The 13,822-nt window shown below is 45.0% G+C and overlaps 2 protein-coding genes across 2 annotated transcripts in view; one reads left to right on the top strand and one right to left on the bottom strand.

The window, feature by feature from the left end:
- LOC105560836 (transmembrane channel-like protein 3) overlaps positions 1–1,275 on the top strand; it is an 8,781-nt gene extending 7,506 nt beyond the window's left edge. Inside the window, exon 14 of the mRNA XM_012010288.1 lies at positions 236–1,275. Coding sequence (XP_011865678.1) covers positions 236–392 — 157 coding nt within the window. The 3' untranslated portion in view covers positions 393–1,275. The remainder of the gene's footprint in view (positions 1–235) is intronic.
- LOC105560837 overlaps positions 422–13,822 on the bottom strand; it is a 42,846-nt gene continuing 29,445 nt past the window's right edge. Inside the window, exons 2-13 of the mRNA XM_012010290.1 lie at positions 10,969–11,179; positions 9,748–10,266; positions 8,561–9,431; positions 7,206–8,090; positions 6,810–7,022; positions 4,917–5,092; positions 3,656–3,907; positions 3,417–3,581; positions 2,726–3,011; positions 2,415–2,646; positions 2,160–2,313; positions 422–1,517 (exon numbers count right to left, since the gene is read on the bottom strand). Coding sequence (XP_011865680.1) covers positions 1,257–1,517; positions 2,160–2,313; positions 2,415–2,646; positions 2,726–3,011; positions 3,417–3,581; positions 3,656–3,907; positions 4,917–5,092; positions 6,810–7,022; positions 7,206–8,090; positions 8,561–9,431; positions 9,748–10,266; positions 10,969–11,130 — 4,176 coding nt within the window. The 5' untranslated portion in view covers positions 11,131–11,179 and the 3' untranslated portion in view covers positions 422–1,256. The remainder of the gene's footprint in view (positions 1,518–2,159; positions 2,314–2,414; positions 2,647–2,725; positions 3,012–3,416; positions 3,582–3,655; positions 3,908–4,916; positions 5,093–6,809; positions 7,023–7,205; positions 8,091–8,560; positions 9,432–9,747; positions 10,267–10,968; positions 11,180–13,822) is intronic.

Here is a 13,822-nt window from a genome sequence, read left to right as displayed (position 1 = left end):
CACCCTGTATAAAGTAACTATTAATGTAACTATTAAAGTAGTTACTAATTATCGAAACAATGTAATTGAGTTAAGTTACAGTTTACTGATGGAAAGAAAGTAACGAAGTTAAGTTACAGTTACCAAAAACCAGTAACTGTAACTGTAACTTCGTTACAAGTAACGAGTTACTTCCCAACCCTGGAAATATGTTATTGATTATATTGTTCAATTACGCAATACATGATTCTCGCAGGCCGATAAACGCGGTCGGATGCTCTTGGGACTCGCCGTCCAGTGGGAAAAGTGTTACCATACCGGATATCCAAGTAAATGAAGAAGAAAAAGTTGTATGCGACAGAACGGTGGAATTGGGTGACGTGCCAGAAGACAGTGACGAAAAGATAACATAACGCAAGTTGAATGTAATAAGTAACAAACTATTTTTAAAAACATGAGAGAATAATAATGTAATTAGTATTTTTCATATTGCCTTTTAGCAAGAATCTGACTGATTCGCGGAATATCAGATCTTTCTATTAGTTTGTAAAAGAATATTGAGCCAATTCTCTTTAGAATTATAGATTTAGTATTAGTATACCTCATAATCTTCCTGAAGCGAGCAAGCGGCGTCCATATTGCGCTTGTGCTATTACGATCGCGGATGCCATGTCGAAATATGAAATTTGCAGACACCTCGTGATTATTGCGTTTATTTATACAAATGTGTATGTAAAATGCCTATAAATATTTATAAATAATTATCGCACTTTGCTGAAAACGTGAAACAGCTGCCTCTAAAGTTCCGGATTCGCGACGGATCATTGAAACGCACACCGTACACGCAAAATCACACTTTGATTGAGCATTGGCACATTCCTCTCTAATACCTTTATCTTATCGTCAGATATTACATTACGTATAAGATATTTATAACATTGAGCTGTTCCGAGATTATTCCTACGTATATATCCAACAATATATCCTGCTTATATAAAAATATATACTCGTCACTAGCAAACGTACGATCAATCTCACATTAGTATAAGTTAATTATACAATTGTTCTTACATAATTTCTGTTAAAAAACTCCATCGATAAGGTACATTAACTGTGTAAGGGGCAAGCTGTTATGTTATTTTGTAGCACAGTACTAGTTACAACAAGTTATTTTCGCGTTTGCGTGCGTTTCTTTTCGTTTAGCGAATTTTAAATATTAGTTTCACTCGTCAGATGCTTATTATTTGTACAACTCGTCATGTACAATAAAGAACGCATCAGCATCTTTGCGCCAAACGCTTACGCTGTTCGTCGAGGAGCACCGACGCCTCGCTCATAATTTTAGCAGTGGTCCGTACCAAGAATAATAATTGATATTCATCTATAACCGTTAGGGCCGTTTTTGTCTTGATGAGAGCGTGAAGTACGTTCGCCCGCTCGAGGTCGAGCCATCTCTGAAGCGCCACTTCTCTCTCCCGTGGACCACCGAGTGGCACGTCAGCTGGACCCCACAATGAGAATTCCAGCACGGATTTTACCTAATTACCAAAGGAAGCAAACGTTAATTTCATCCGAGGCATAGGTTGTTGATAGCTGAATTAAATGTGGAAAGATGAGACGTAACAGCAACTGTGAATACGTGAAGAAACTGAGCATTACTATTTGATACCAACAATCTCGGAGCAAGCTCGGTTTAATGATGAATACAAATGTAATAGTTAAAAAAGAAATATAGACACAGTAAAGTGGATTTATAGTTAAATTGTGATGAAAGAATTATTTAACGCCAGTACATTATTAACCAATGTAGAAAATTGCTAGACGACGCTTGGCTGGCAAATTGTAATTACAAAAATTCATCGCGAAAAATATTACCTCAGCCAGGGTTTGAACCTGTGTGGACCTCCCTGCACATCTAATTTATAAAAAAAAAACCGAAATTATAGTCGCTAAAACAGAAATTATATGCCTCAGTGGTCGAATTGGTGAGACGCCCGCCTAGAGTGTAGGGAGGTCCAGGTTCAAATCCCTGACTGAGGTAATATTCTTCGCAATGAATTTCTTTAATTATAATTTGCCAGCCAAGCGTCGTCTAGGAATTTTCTACATTAATTGCGATGATTCACCGACTCTGCACGTGCGGATCGCGAAATCAGAATGGAATAGAAATGAATTCTCACCTGCGAGAGTGTGACCGCTTTCTCGCGTATAAGTAAATCTTGTATGAGAGGTAGCTCGCCTGTCAGATGCAACTGTTGCAGCGCTATTAGAGCGCACTCGCAGAGGGAGACTCGTTCCTCGCCAGGCTCGTCGCTCGGGTCTATGCTTAACCTTCTGCAAGACGGAAGTTAAACGTTGAATAACGGTACCACGGTGGTCCGCGTGCTTATATTATTATACTGCGTCAAGTTGTCGTCTCGCGAGAAACCACTGACCCTTGCAGGAGGTAGAGCCGATAATAAACGTCCTCTCTGCAGAGTACAACGTCGCTCAGAGATCTGCTGGCGTCCTCGATCCCGCGTGCTTGTAGGCTCTTCAGAGCGCTCACCAGTTGAAGAAGAACGAATGACGCCTCTCTGCTCGCGCCCTCGCCGTTTATGTCCTTCGACATCGATCCGAACGATTCGATGGTGGTGACATGCAGGCACGGGAGAACCGAAATAGTCGCTGAAACAGAGAAATTATTGTTAGATGTATTTCACATTTTTAACTTTTTTTGCGCGCGCGAAATTTCAGCGTGTATTACCTTCGACATCTTCGTTCTCGGACGGTCGGACCTTCTCGATTATTTCTTTCGGTACTTTATCTGCAAATTCTATTATAGGCGCCAGACAAAAGTCCTTTTGAGGCATAGGTATAGCCAGGTCGAATGCTATGCAGAGGGTGACGTTCTGATCATTCCACGTTGCAGGACAAAATATTCTTCTACCGACGGAGACCGATGACGCGGTGTCGATGTTGAAGTGCTTCAACCGTGGATTCGCATTCTTGAGGGCGCGCAAACTTGACGGAAACTGGACAGTTTGATTTTCCTGCAAAGTCGCAAAAAAGGTCAGAAAAAAAGAATATTTTATTATCTCACGTAACACAAATGAATGCGAAATTGCCTTGAACTCAAAGCATTGTAACTTTCGCATTCGGGAGAATTAATTATCTTCGAAAGTCTACGGTAATAATAATAATAGTAAACTTTACCCACACAGCATTTATGTGAAAAAGATCTCCTTAGGATATCTTTTTCAATAATTACGATTTTTAGTTACGCGGGGTAAAATTCGTAAAAGATTAGAATGTTACGAACAATCCAAATAATTCGACTACTAATTGTGAGCCCCGAAATGGGTTGCTGTCTTTTTTCTCAGAGTTTAAGAGCTTTCTTACATAAGATAGATACAACGGAAAATAATGATAACAGATAATATACAGAGCTAACGTACCTGTTCCAGAAATTGGGCGAGCGCTTCGTGATTCGCCACAACCACCGCACCGTAATTATCCTCGAGACTTCGATGAACGACGGTGCGCCCCCGGCGCTGCCTCAGACGGCCCATCCTCGGCCCATCGTCGTCCGCGTTTTTCCAGTCCTGATCCTCCTCGGCGCCCTGAAATCACCCGTGTTCGATTAAAAAAATAAGTACGTTCACTCGGAAGAGAACGGAAGAACACGATAGCATACCTCGTCGCCGGTGTAGAAAGTATACGGCGCGTAAAGCTCGCTCTCGGTCTCGCTGCCGCAATACGGCAACGAGATCGACCTCGCGAACGAGGGTTGATGATGAAACTTGGACTCGCCGACCATCGCACTGCTGTCGGACTTCCTCTTGCACGCGGCGCGGAATCCGCCTCCACTTCCGTGCCGCAGCTCGAGATTCGAGTCGCACTCGGGCGAACTCGAGAGGCACTCGTACACATGGCTGTCGTTGGATGTCTGTTGAAACGCAAGTTATCGCTGTACTGCTAAGTCGCGCTCATGTTGAGGCGGTACATGCGAACAATACCGCATGTACGGCGACATATTTCGACTGCTTTCCTTTTAGAGAACACAGTCGACATTTTTTACACAAATCGGCACATGTCGCTTTCCGTTTAGAATTTAATTCAAACTCAATCGACACCTTTCGACTCTGCTCGAGAGGAGAGTCGGAGTGCGTTTTGGACCGAAGAACGAGTATTTCGAGAGAACCTTTTTTGACAGAACCTCTTCTTAAAAACTCGCTATTTAAATCTCTGCCATCCATCACGAAAAAGGAACGAAATAATGACTAGAAAATTACTGCATATCAGTAATTGAATCATTACAAATTACTGACGTACGGTAATTTTTTAGTAATTATTTCGTTGCTTTTTTTTCTGTAAGGAATTTCAAAGAGGCAAATTGTGCTCGAGTGTGTTGACTTGTGTCGATTTGTGTCTTCTAAAAGGAAAGCAGCCATTATGGCATCACATTATACATCTAGATAAAGATTCTCGCCCCAATTTTCTCTTTTCCCGACAAACTTCCAAGACTCTCCGGCTAACTATTATTCCGTCGTACCATTTTCTATTGTAATCAATAGAAGAAAAGGAAAGATTACGTCAATTAATATTTTTGCAAATACGCGAGATTACCGACTTCATACATAAATTCTAAAAGTGAAGTTTACCTCGATCTGCTTTTCTCTGAAGATAATATTCATAATTTTCTCTTTAGCGGTTCTTTTTTTCTCTTGTCACAGCTCGACAATGAAAACTGCGCACAGGAAATTTTCGCGATAACAATTACAGTAATTATCTTCTTTTCACTGTTTACCTTTCCCAAGATCTAGAAACGTTCTCGCCCGCATAGAAAGAGCGCAGGGCGCAGCGTGTGAACGTTGTATCAACGTTTCCATACCGCGCGGTCCAACAATAGAAAATGTTCACGTTTGGAGCCGGATTTGAGGGAGGGTCTTTCTTACCGGCGAGTCGGAAGTGGGTCGTGCGGCGACGAGGCCGTCGTAATCGCGATGCCGATCCTCAGCCGAAGGCCGCTTCGGGACCGGTTGGGAGATCGCTCGGTCCCTCAGGCTGGCGGTTCTTTGGGGTTTCGAGGGTGCCAGGGCGCTGCGCACCTCACCTGTAACATCCTCCGCTGCTGCAGGCACGATCCGCCATCGTCAAGCGCCACGGGTTAGTACCACAAGACACAAGGCATGTCAACGAAACGGGCTAGCTATGCGGGCCGGCTAGTTGGTTCTAAACGCACTAGAGTACTGGAGGAACACCACGCGACGCAAAGATTCGGACCCGACACGTTGGCGACACGTTGGCGACACGTTGACGAACGTTAGTTCATTGCCGCACGCACGTGGACCGATCGCATATCGGCACGTGGATTATTTTCTTTTAACCAGGTCCAAGTGGCCTCTGACATTGAGCCTCCGATCTGACCCCGATTTCGCGCCCACGTGCGTGGACCAGGTAGATATACTTCCCGCTCGACGAAGACTTTCGAGCGAGGAGTTTATCGCGCGAGTGGAAGCGACACAGAATATTGCGACTTTCCAAGAGTAATTTCAGTTTATTTATAGGGCTTAAGCAAATCAGAGTCTCAACGTAAGTGTCTGCGCGCGGGGATCCTCGAGTTTCGCACAAGCATATATTATATCTATTCTTTTTAATTCTTCATGGAACCTACGAGACTCCATACGAGATGCCGATCACAGCGCATGCAATGCGTGCGGCGTTAGTTGCACCCAGCGTCGGTTAGAGGAGTTCTTGGCTAACGTTGCTCGTGGTACGCACCGTTACGTAACCACCGCAGAAGGAGGAAAAAAGAGTGAAGAAGAGGAAGAAAACGGAGAGAGACGTGAACGCGGATACGCGCGCCGTTTACGCTTGAGTAGTCGCGCTTATGCCCAGCGCAACGGACGTCGCCGTTGTTCGCGTTAATGAGAGGAGGAGGAGGAGACAGATAGAGAGAGAGAGAGAGAGAGTTAGAGGGAGAGATGCGGAGGTGCAACGAACAAGCCACAGCATCGGAGGATTGGCGTATTGTAAATCGGCGCGACCAAAGAGAACGAGAGAATGACCAGGAGAGCTAAGCGATCGAAGGAACAAGACTCTAATTCGTTTTTTTAAACAATATACGTTTATTCATCAGATACAAATGTATTACAAGGTTCTCTTGCCTTTTGCTAAGTCTTACAAGAGGAGCACTTTGTCGACGAGTACAACAAATAGCACACTTTATTTAACCAGCCATTCTCAAACTTTATATTGTAATCTTATCGCGGAAACCTGCGTTGCGAAAGCAATTATATTTCAAGAGTAAAAAGCTGCAAAGCCTTCAATCAAGTATTGCTTAATATTACGTTACGTGAAACGGTACTGGTGCCTGACAACACCGAGTCTCGTCCGAGGGAATAGGAATAAATTCGTTCAGTAAACATTACGAAATAATGTTATCGTCAAGTAACACGTATCACAGAGAATATTGTGACTTCCCAAGAGTAATTTCAGTTTTTTTTTTACGACTTATCAAGCCTTCTGCCTTATGTCGCGTTCTCGCTATCGGGAATAATCATCGGAGTTCGAACTCGTCCAAGTTATATCTCACAATCAATATTCCGATTTCGTACAACCCGGCAAACTGTGCGCGACGCGCGCGGCCCGTCGAGTAAAATCCTCTATCCTCTCCGAAGATGCGAGTTAAGGTATCAACCACGTGGCTCGGTCGCTGTACCCACGCAAGCGAAGTGACGTCTCTCCCGTTTTATAAAAGCGACTGGCGCGAGGATTCGTGTGAGTATGGCTGTTAACATCGAGATCGCGACGATCAACTCAGTTACACTGTATGGGCCTGAACTTACCCAGGTTCGCGTAAATCGAGTCCGAGGTCGTCGCGGCGGTCGGCCTCCAAGTGGCCCTCGACGACGACATTTTGTCGTTTCTGCCAGAGGCGACGCTCAGCTTCACCTCCGCGCGAGGTGGCGGCGGTCTGACCGGCTTGCTCGCCGAATCCAGCCTCGGCCAGTCCTCGAGGGATTGGTTTCTCGGCGGCGGGGGTGGTTTCCCGGGCCTCGCTGTAACAAAATAACGCGGAGTCTTTTTCACTGCGTGACTGGGTGGCGACTACGTGCACGGGAGAGAATTTTCTCGTAAAGTTTATGAAAATCATGCAACGTCGTGGGACAACGTGGCACTTTGAGGAACTTTATGAGGGTTATCTGAAATCGCATCGAAGTCACAAGTAATTCGTTACTTACTCGCGACGGGTGGAGGAAACCGCGCCGACCTCGAACCGTCGTTCTTAGCACCGCAGGAGTCGGTGTGGTCCTCGCCCATCCTTGCGGTGATCCTATCGTTTCCCACTACCTCGACCGCGGCACCGTCCAACTCCAACGGATGGATTATCTCTAATCGCGGTTTCGGCTGCGGCGTCGACGGTATCTCGTCGGCTTTCGCGCCCGACGTTTGGCCGGTGATAACGTCCATGTCCTTCTTCGTGCTTATCCTCAGGAACCTCTTGAGGGAGAAGCCTTTCCGGTTTCTACCTCTTTTCTTCTCCTCCCGCATCTCCTTCTCCGTCGTCAAGCTGTCCTGCGACAGAGAAATCGTTCTCCTGGGCACGAACTCGACCGGATGCTTGGCGCTCTCGTTCGTCGGATCCGGCAGATCGCAGACCGCCTTGCGGAACTTCGGGCTGCACGAGGACGATCTCTCGCGCTTCTCCTTCTCACGAACGACCGGGGAATCGGACTTCAGATTGGCCCCCGGATTTCTGGCGAACAGAGAGGAGGCCGGCAAGAGGTCCTCCGTGGCCTCCGGCGGCCGCGGAGCCATCCTTCTCTTATTCGGCGAGCGCACGAGCTCCATCGTGGAGACGGAAACCGGAGTAATTTCCGGAAATTCCTCGTCTGGCACGATGTTCTCGTCCACTTCTTCGTTACTCGTCGGACTTCTCGGCAAGGCTGGCGGTGCGATTATGGAAGTGAACAACGGCGAGAGGGCGGATTTTGATAAAGTTCTCGCTTGATCTCCAGATTCCGTGTTTGGAGCTGCAACGGTTGGTGAGATTTGATCGGTCTCCGATAAAATCTCGCTCGTAACGTTCTTCTTCGTTGCACATCGGGAGCTCATATCTTGCGTACCTAGAAAGAGATGGTAGCACGCATCGTAATTGGGAAATAATGTAAATCTATTCCCAACATTGGTCCAATATTGTAAAATGAACTTCTCTGGCACTACTATAAATCTTTTTCGAATGTGAATAGAATAATCTAGCGAATATAGCGTGTCGGTTATATGGTATGATCACAGGTTTCACTGCCTTTTGCATAAGATAAGTGTATTACACAATAAACAATGTGCAATACATAAACCCGATGAATATTCAAACATTATTCTGAACAAATATTCCAAAGAGATTCTCGACGAATATACTAAGAACGCTCTTCTTTGTTACGAGTATACGATTTCTACTTGTAATAATCTACATATATTTACAGAATATTCGAATATTCTGAAATAAAAAATATTTGCACTCCAGATGAATATTCATAGAACTATGCTATCTGGGAGGGGATATTTCTCGTTTGTCTAATCGTATTTCGAGACTCACCTAAATTTTGAACGGGTCTTCCGGCGACAGTTTGGACCGACGGAGGTGGCAACACGTAATCGCCGTTGGGAATTTTCTTCGCGACGTGCGGACCATCGTTCACCTTTGCGGGAAAGGTCGCCGGTTTCTGCGGCACGGCAGGCTTCGTCTTCGAGTCGGTGTTAACGCTACCGTGTAGAAAGGAGGGCCTTGGCTCCGTGGTTATAATCGGCGGCGGACTCGTGGGCAACGCTGGCGGTTCCGTCACTTCCTCCTCGTCCGCTTTGCCGTCCGGTTCGCCCGCGAGCTCGCGACTGCTGTCGAAGCAGAATTTCTTCCGTTCCGCGCCCTCGCACTCTCCATCGACCTCGCGCACCTGCGACGGCGGAGCCTCCTTGACGTCGTCGATGCCGTTGACACCCTTGTCGCCGACGTTAGTCGAGCGATCGCCCTCCGGCGTTTCCTCGTTCTTCGGAGGCGTCAACGAGGCGAGCTCGACTCTCTCTTCCTTCCCTTCGTCTTGTTTCGCACACTCGCTTTTATTCGCCGTCCTCTTTACGCTCTCTCCCACGTCGTTACTGGGCGCGGATTGCGCAGACATCCTCGACGAGGACTCGATTTCAGTCTTCTTTGCCGCTGAAACGGTGTTAAGCGGAGCATTTGTGGCGTTTCTTTTATCAGCTTTGCAGACGGAGTATTTCTGCGCCGATGTTTCCGCCGTCTTCGCCGCATCTGCGTTGGCAGTGTCCGTCGTGGTCTCCCTCCGCATGATAGAAATCATATTAGCAGAAGTGATCAATGGCATGTCTACGATCCTCCCCAGCTCCGGGGAGGATTTTTGTTCTTGCTCCTCGGTCTTCTTCCGCTCCGGTCCGCCGAATTTCTTTGCGGCCTTTAATATATTCAATTTTGCTTTTGCAATCAAGATCGAAATCAGGGACGAGATGAAATTCAATATGTAAAATTTTAGAGTTTTCTAGGATATAATTTCCCCAATGGTCATTTCGTCCAGATTTGAATATTTAAAGTATATCTGCTTTCATTTTTCAAAATAATTATAGAGAATTCGAAACTATGTCACAGATTCGAGCCTGCACTTAAAAAATACTTATTTTCATCCTTTAATCACTAATCCAACTTGTAATTAAATAAATGATTAAATGCAAGAAGATTCGCGATGACATTTATTTCGGTGACGTTGTACTTACTTTGGCAGTGTTGTCCAACGATTCACCATCGTCGGCTTTCAATCTGAACGGACTGGCTTGCAAGTTGTTCGTGTTGATCTTTCGATCGGTCGGCCTCTTGGCGGTGGGTACGGACTCGTCCGCACCGAAGGGCGTCACGGACACCAAAAGAGTCGTCTTCCTGCCATCGGCGTCTAGCTGTATCTTACCCAGCATCAACGAGGCGAAGGACTTGGCAGGCGACGCCGTCGACGTCTTGGCCGCGTCGTGCAAACCGTTGCTCTCGTTCGTCAAGTTCGCGGTAACCGTGTTGAAGTTCGTGTTCGCACGGGTCAGGTCGAATAACGCGCGCTCCTCCTCGCTGTCCGGCACCAGGTCCTCCGCTTTCGCGGAGGAATCGACCTGGGCCCCGTCCCTCTCTTCCTCGCCGTCGGAGAAGTCATCGCCGCCGTAACCGATCACCTCGGTAAGGGACTCGGGGAAACCGACGTTCTTTTTCCGTTGATCTTTCCGACAGACCGCCTTGCCACGAAGGATACTCTGCAAGGTTATTCGATTGACTCCAGTCGGAACGGGAAGTTTTTCACGACGCGGCAAAACCGGAAATGTTTTAATCAGTAACTGATCGGCAATGATCGTGTCCCGTTAATTGAATGTGTAGTTATACGAAAAGTAAATAACTTGAAAATCAAGTTTTCTTTCAACACGACTCTAACGACAATGAAGAATGTTGTCTTCGTATAAAATATCGAATACTTAATAAATTATGTATCGATTTCTGGGGTAAAATATTAATTAGCGCGTGTCGTATATAAATTGAGCTAACCGTTAAATAATCTAGATCGTAGAGAAAACGATGTAACGACTATAAACGCCAATATATTGTATACATAAACAAAGTATATAAATTCAAAGACGCAATGTAGGGGGCAATAAGAGAATGGAACCAATGTTATATTATTTATTTGAAATTAACAATGTCAAACGTTTCGACCAACTCATGTAGTCCTTCTCAATGACGATTGCATATAAGGAAACCTACGTTGCCCTAAAAAAACCTATTGCCCCCTACATTGCGTCTTTGAATTTATGTTTTATATATAGAGCCTTAAAAATTATTGTTTCATTACAAAAGTATATAAATATTTTTGAAGTAATTGATTTAATCTAATCAACGAAAACTTGGGATGTGCGCCAGAATATAGTGCATAAATATATCAAATACGTTGTACAAGTCAATACCTGCACCTGAAGATGACCAATCTTCAGATTCGTGGAAGCCTTCTCGACGTTCAGTCGCAGGGTATCGTCAGCCGGCGCATGCTCCTCCTTCGGCTTGAAGCAATTCGAGCAGAGCTCCTTCTTCCAGGCGTTTTGCACGAAGCGATTGCATTGTGTGGACATTGTTTCCTCACCGCGACAGCGACAGCGAAAGTCCCGTTACATCATCACCCTGAGAGGAAAGAGATGGAATAATAATCGATTCGATTCTTCAGCCGGTGCGACGGTCAACGGTGCATTGTGCGCAAACGGACGTGATAGCGCGCGAGAAATTATTTCGTTCCGGGAAAATATACTCACGTGTGAAATAAATTTGCCCGGAATTTCAGTGCCTCCCTTGGAAAAATATACCTTGGAAAATCTTCAAATTTTACTTTAGAAAAAATAAGAGATCTGAAAAGTAAATTTGGACACTTTTAACTTTTAGTTAACGTAAACTTAAAACTCATTTTAAGAATTTAAAAGAAAACTTTAACAATTGTGAAAGGTATGTGATATTCGATAGACTTGGCTACCTAAGCACTTACTGTAAGTGTCCAAAATTACTCTAAAATTTCTTAAGTAAACTTTTAACTTCTTTAGGAAAACTCTTACGAGTTGAAAGATTACTTTTAAAAACTTCAATTTCATAAAAAAAATCTTTCCAAGGGTTCTTTTCACAAGTTTTCGTACGTTGAATGTCTCACGAAAAGATCGTCATTACTGACCGCCAATCGGTAGCCGTTCCCTAGAATTCGCTTCAATGACGAAGCGCGGCTGTCAACGAGCGATTACGTTGGACTGTCATTAAAAACGAAAACGAACCGAGTGAGTACATTTTCCTGTTCGCAATGTCGGCAGTGGCTACCGCGGGAATACAATCGGGACAATTGACTGGAGCTGCCCGACCGGCTGAGTAATTGCCTCACTTCCGGTCTCGGCTTTATTTGCAACAGCGATGGCCTAGCCCGCACCCTTTATTAGCAAGTAATACGTAAGAATATTGTGCCATCGCAAATTTTTCTTTTCACAAAGGCAGTCGAGAACTGTGAACGGTTTTTCCACAATAAAGACAAAAGAACTCATTTTACGCTCTGCCTCCACACTTTGAATATGCCTTTAAGGCCCGGTTTTTCCAACCTTATGGTAAATTAACTAATAGTTAAATCATATGTCTTTTTTTTTTAATTTAAAAGAAAAACAAAGACATACATGTGATATAACCAAGTACCAAGGGTACCAAGGGGCAGCAAGTACCAAGAGGTTGGTACAACCTGCCCTAAATCGTTTCCAAACTTTAAAATGTGAAGCTATTCACTTTTAATTGTATCGATTAACGTATTAAAATCTGATGTAGTACAAAATACTGACGAGTATAAAACATTCTATATAGTTAAACGTAACGTTAAGTGAAGCGATTTGTTAACGTTTCCATTGTGACGAGCAGACAATGTCACCTCGCAACGACGTTGCAGGGACTTCTCGAGTCGTTCCCTTCCTATTGACAAATATTCGCTGTCTATTGCAGAAGTTGCGAGACTGGGGAACCATCTCTCTCCCATCATTTAGATATTAATCGCAGGGGAAATCGCATGCGCGACACGCCGGAACGAAGGATATCGTCGAGGACGAAAAGAATCGCGTGCGACGTCCACGGCGATGTCCCATTAGCATGCAGGACTTGCGAGTACTTGCAGACCAGGCACGAGGTACCGTTGCCGATCTCGTTGATCCGTTACGTCTCTCGCGTTGCTGTCCGCGCCTTTCGTGCACGCGAAAAATCAGCCACCACGCGCCGTCACGTAAAAATTCCGATTAACATCGAGAACGTGCTTCACGATTGGATACCGAGCTCAATACACTGCTCTAAGGCCGGTATTAGTCGATTCTTATTTCAAAATCATTTTAAGTGTCTTAAGATGTCTTAAGAGCCGCTAATACGGCTCTGTGATTGGTTGAAAACACATTAAAAGTATACTTAAGATGATCTTAAATATAAGAACGGACTATGAATACCGGCCTAAGAAAATTAGGAAAGAATTCCTTGCCGGTTCGTGCCAGTTCCAGGATAGAAAAGTGATAAAAAGGTGAAGGAAGAGAACAGGATTGAATTGTAGTTCGTGCATTGGCATCAAGGCAAACGTGACGAGTCAAATTTTCGTGACAAAGTAGTAGGAACTTTAAGATGGTTGAATATTTCGATTAAATACGACTCAAGAGGTCTAGGTAGACAAACGTCCCGGTAGTGCCGAGTTTAGAACGAGGTGTAGTTCTTCGACTGAAACATTGCTATTGTAAATTGTGCTGTATTAATATTATTAATTAAATATGCATTATAAATTTTATGCAATATTATGGTCTGTTGCAATATAATTCAATTTTAGTATCATTTTACTGCAGCATCCTACTTGTAATTAATATGTCTCTTCCCCCTTCTCTCTCCCCCCCAATCACTCACTGTCTCTCCCTGTCTCTCCGTGTCTCTCCCTGTCTCTCCGTGTCTCTCCGTGTCTCTCCCTGTCTCTCCCTGTCTCTCCCTGTCTCTCCCTGTCTCTCCCTGTCTCTCTGGGTCTCTCCCTGTCTCTCCCTGTCTCTCCCGGTCTCTCCCGGTCTCTCCCTGTGTCTTTGTGTCTCTCCGTGTCTCTCCGTATTTCTTCCTGTTTCTTTCTGTCTCTCTCTGTCTCTCTCTGTCTCTCCCTGTCTCTCCGTGTTTCTCCGTGTCTCTCCCTATCTCTCCCTGTCTCTCCCTGTGTCTTCCTGTCTCTCCCTGTCTCTCCCTGTCTCTCCGTGTCTCTCCCTGTGTCTTGCTGTCTCTCCCTGTCTCTTTCTGTCACTC

This window comes from Vollenhovia emeryi, unplaced genomic scaffold (assembly GCF_000949405.1).
Source record: "Vollenhovia emeryi isolate VEMERY1.0 unplaced genomic scaffold, V.emery_V1.0 DF939220.1, whole genome shotgun sequence".
Lineage (NCBI taxonomy): Eukaryota > Metazoa > Arthropoda > Insecta > Hymenoptera > Formicidae > Vollenhovia > Vollenhovia emeryi.
Note: the sequence above shows the minus strand (reverse complement) of the source record. Positions and strands in the feature narration are given on the sequence as shown.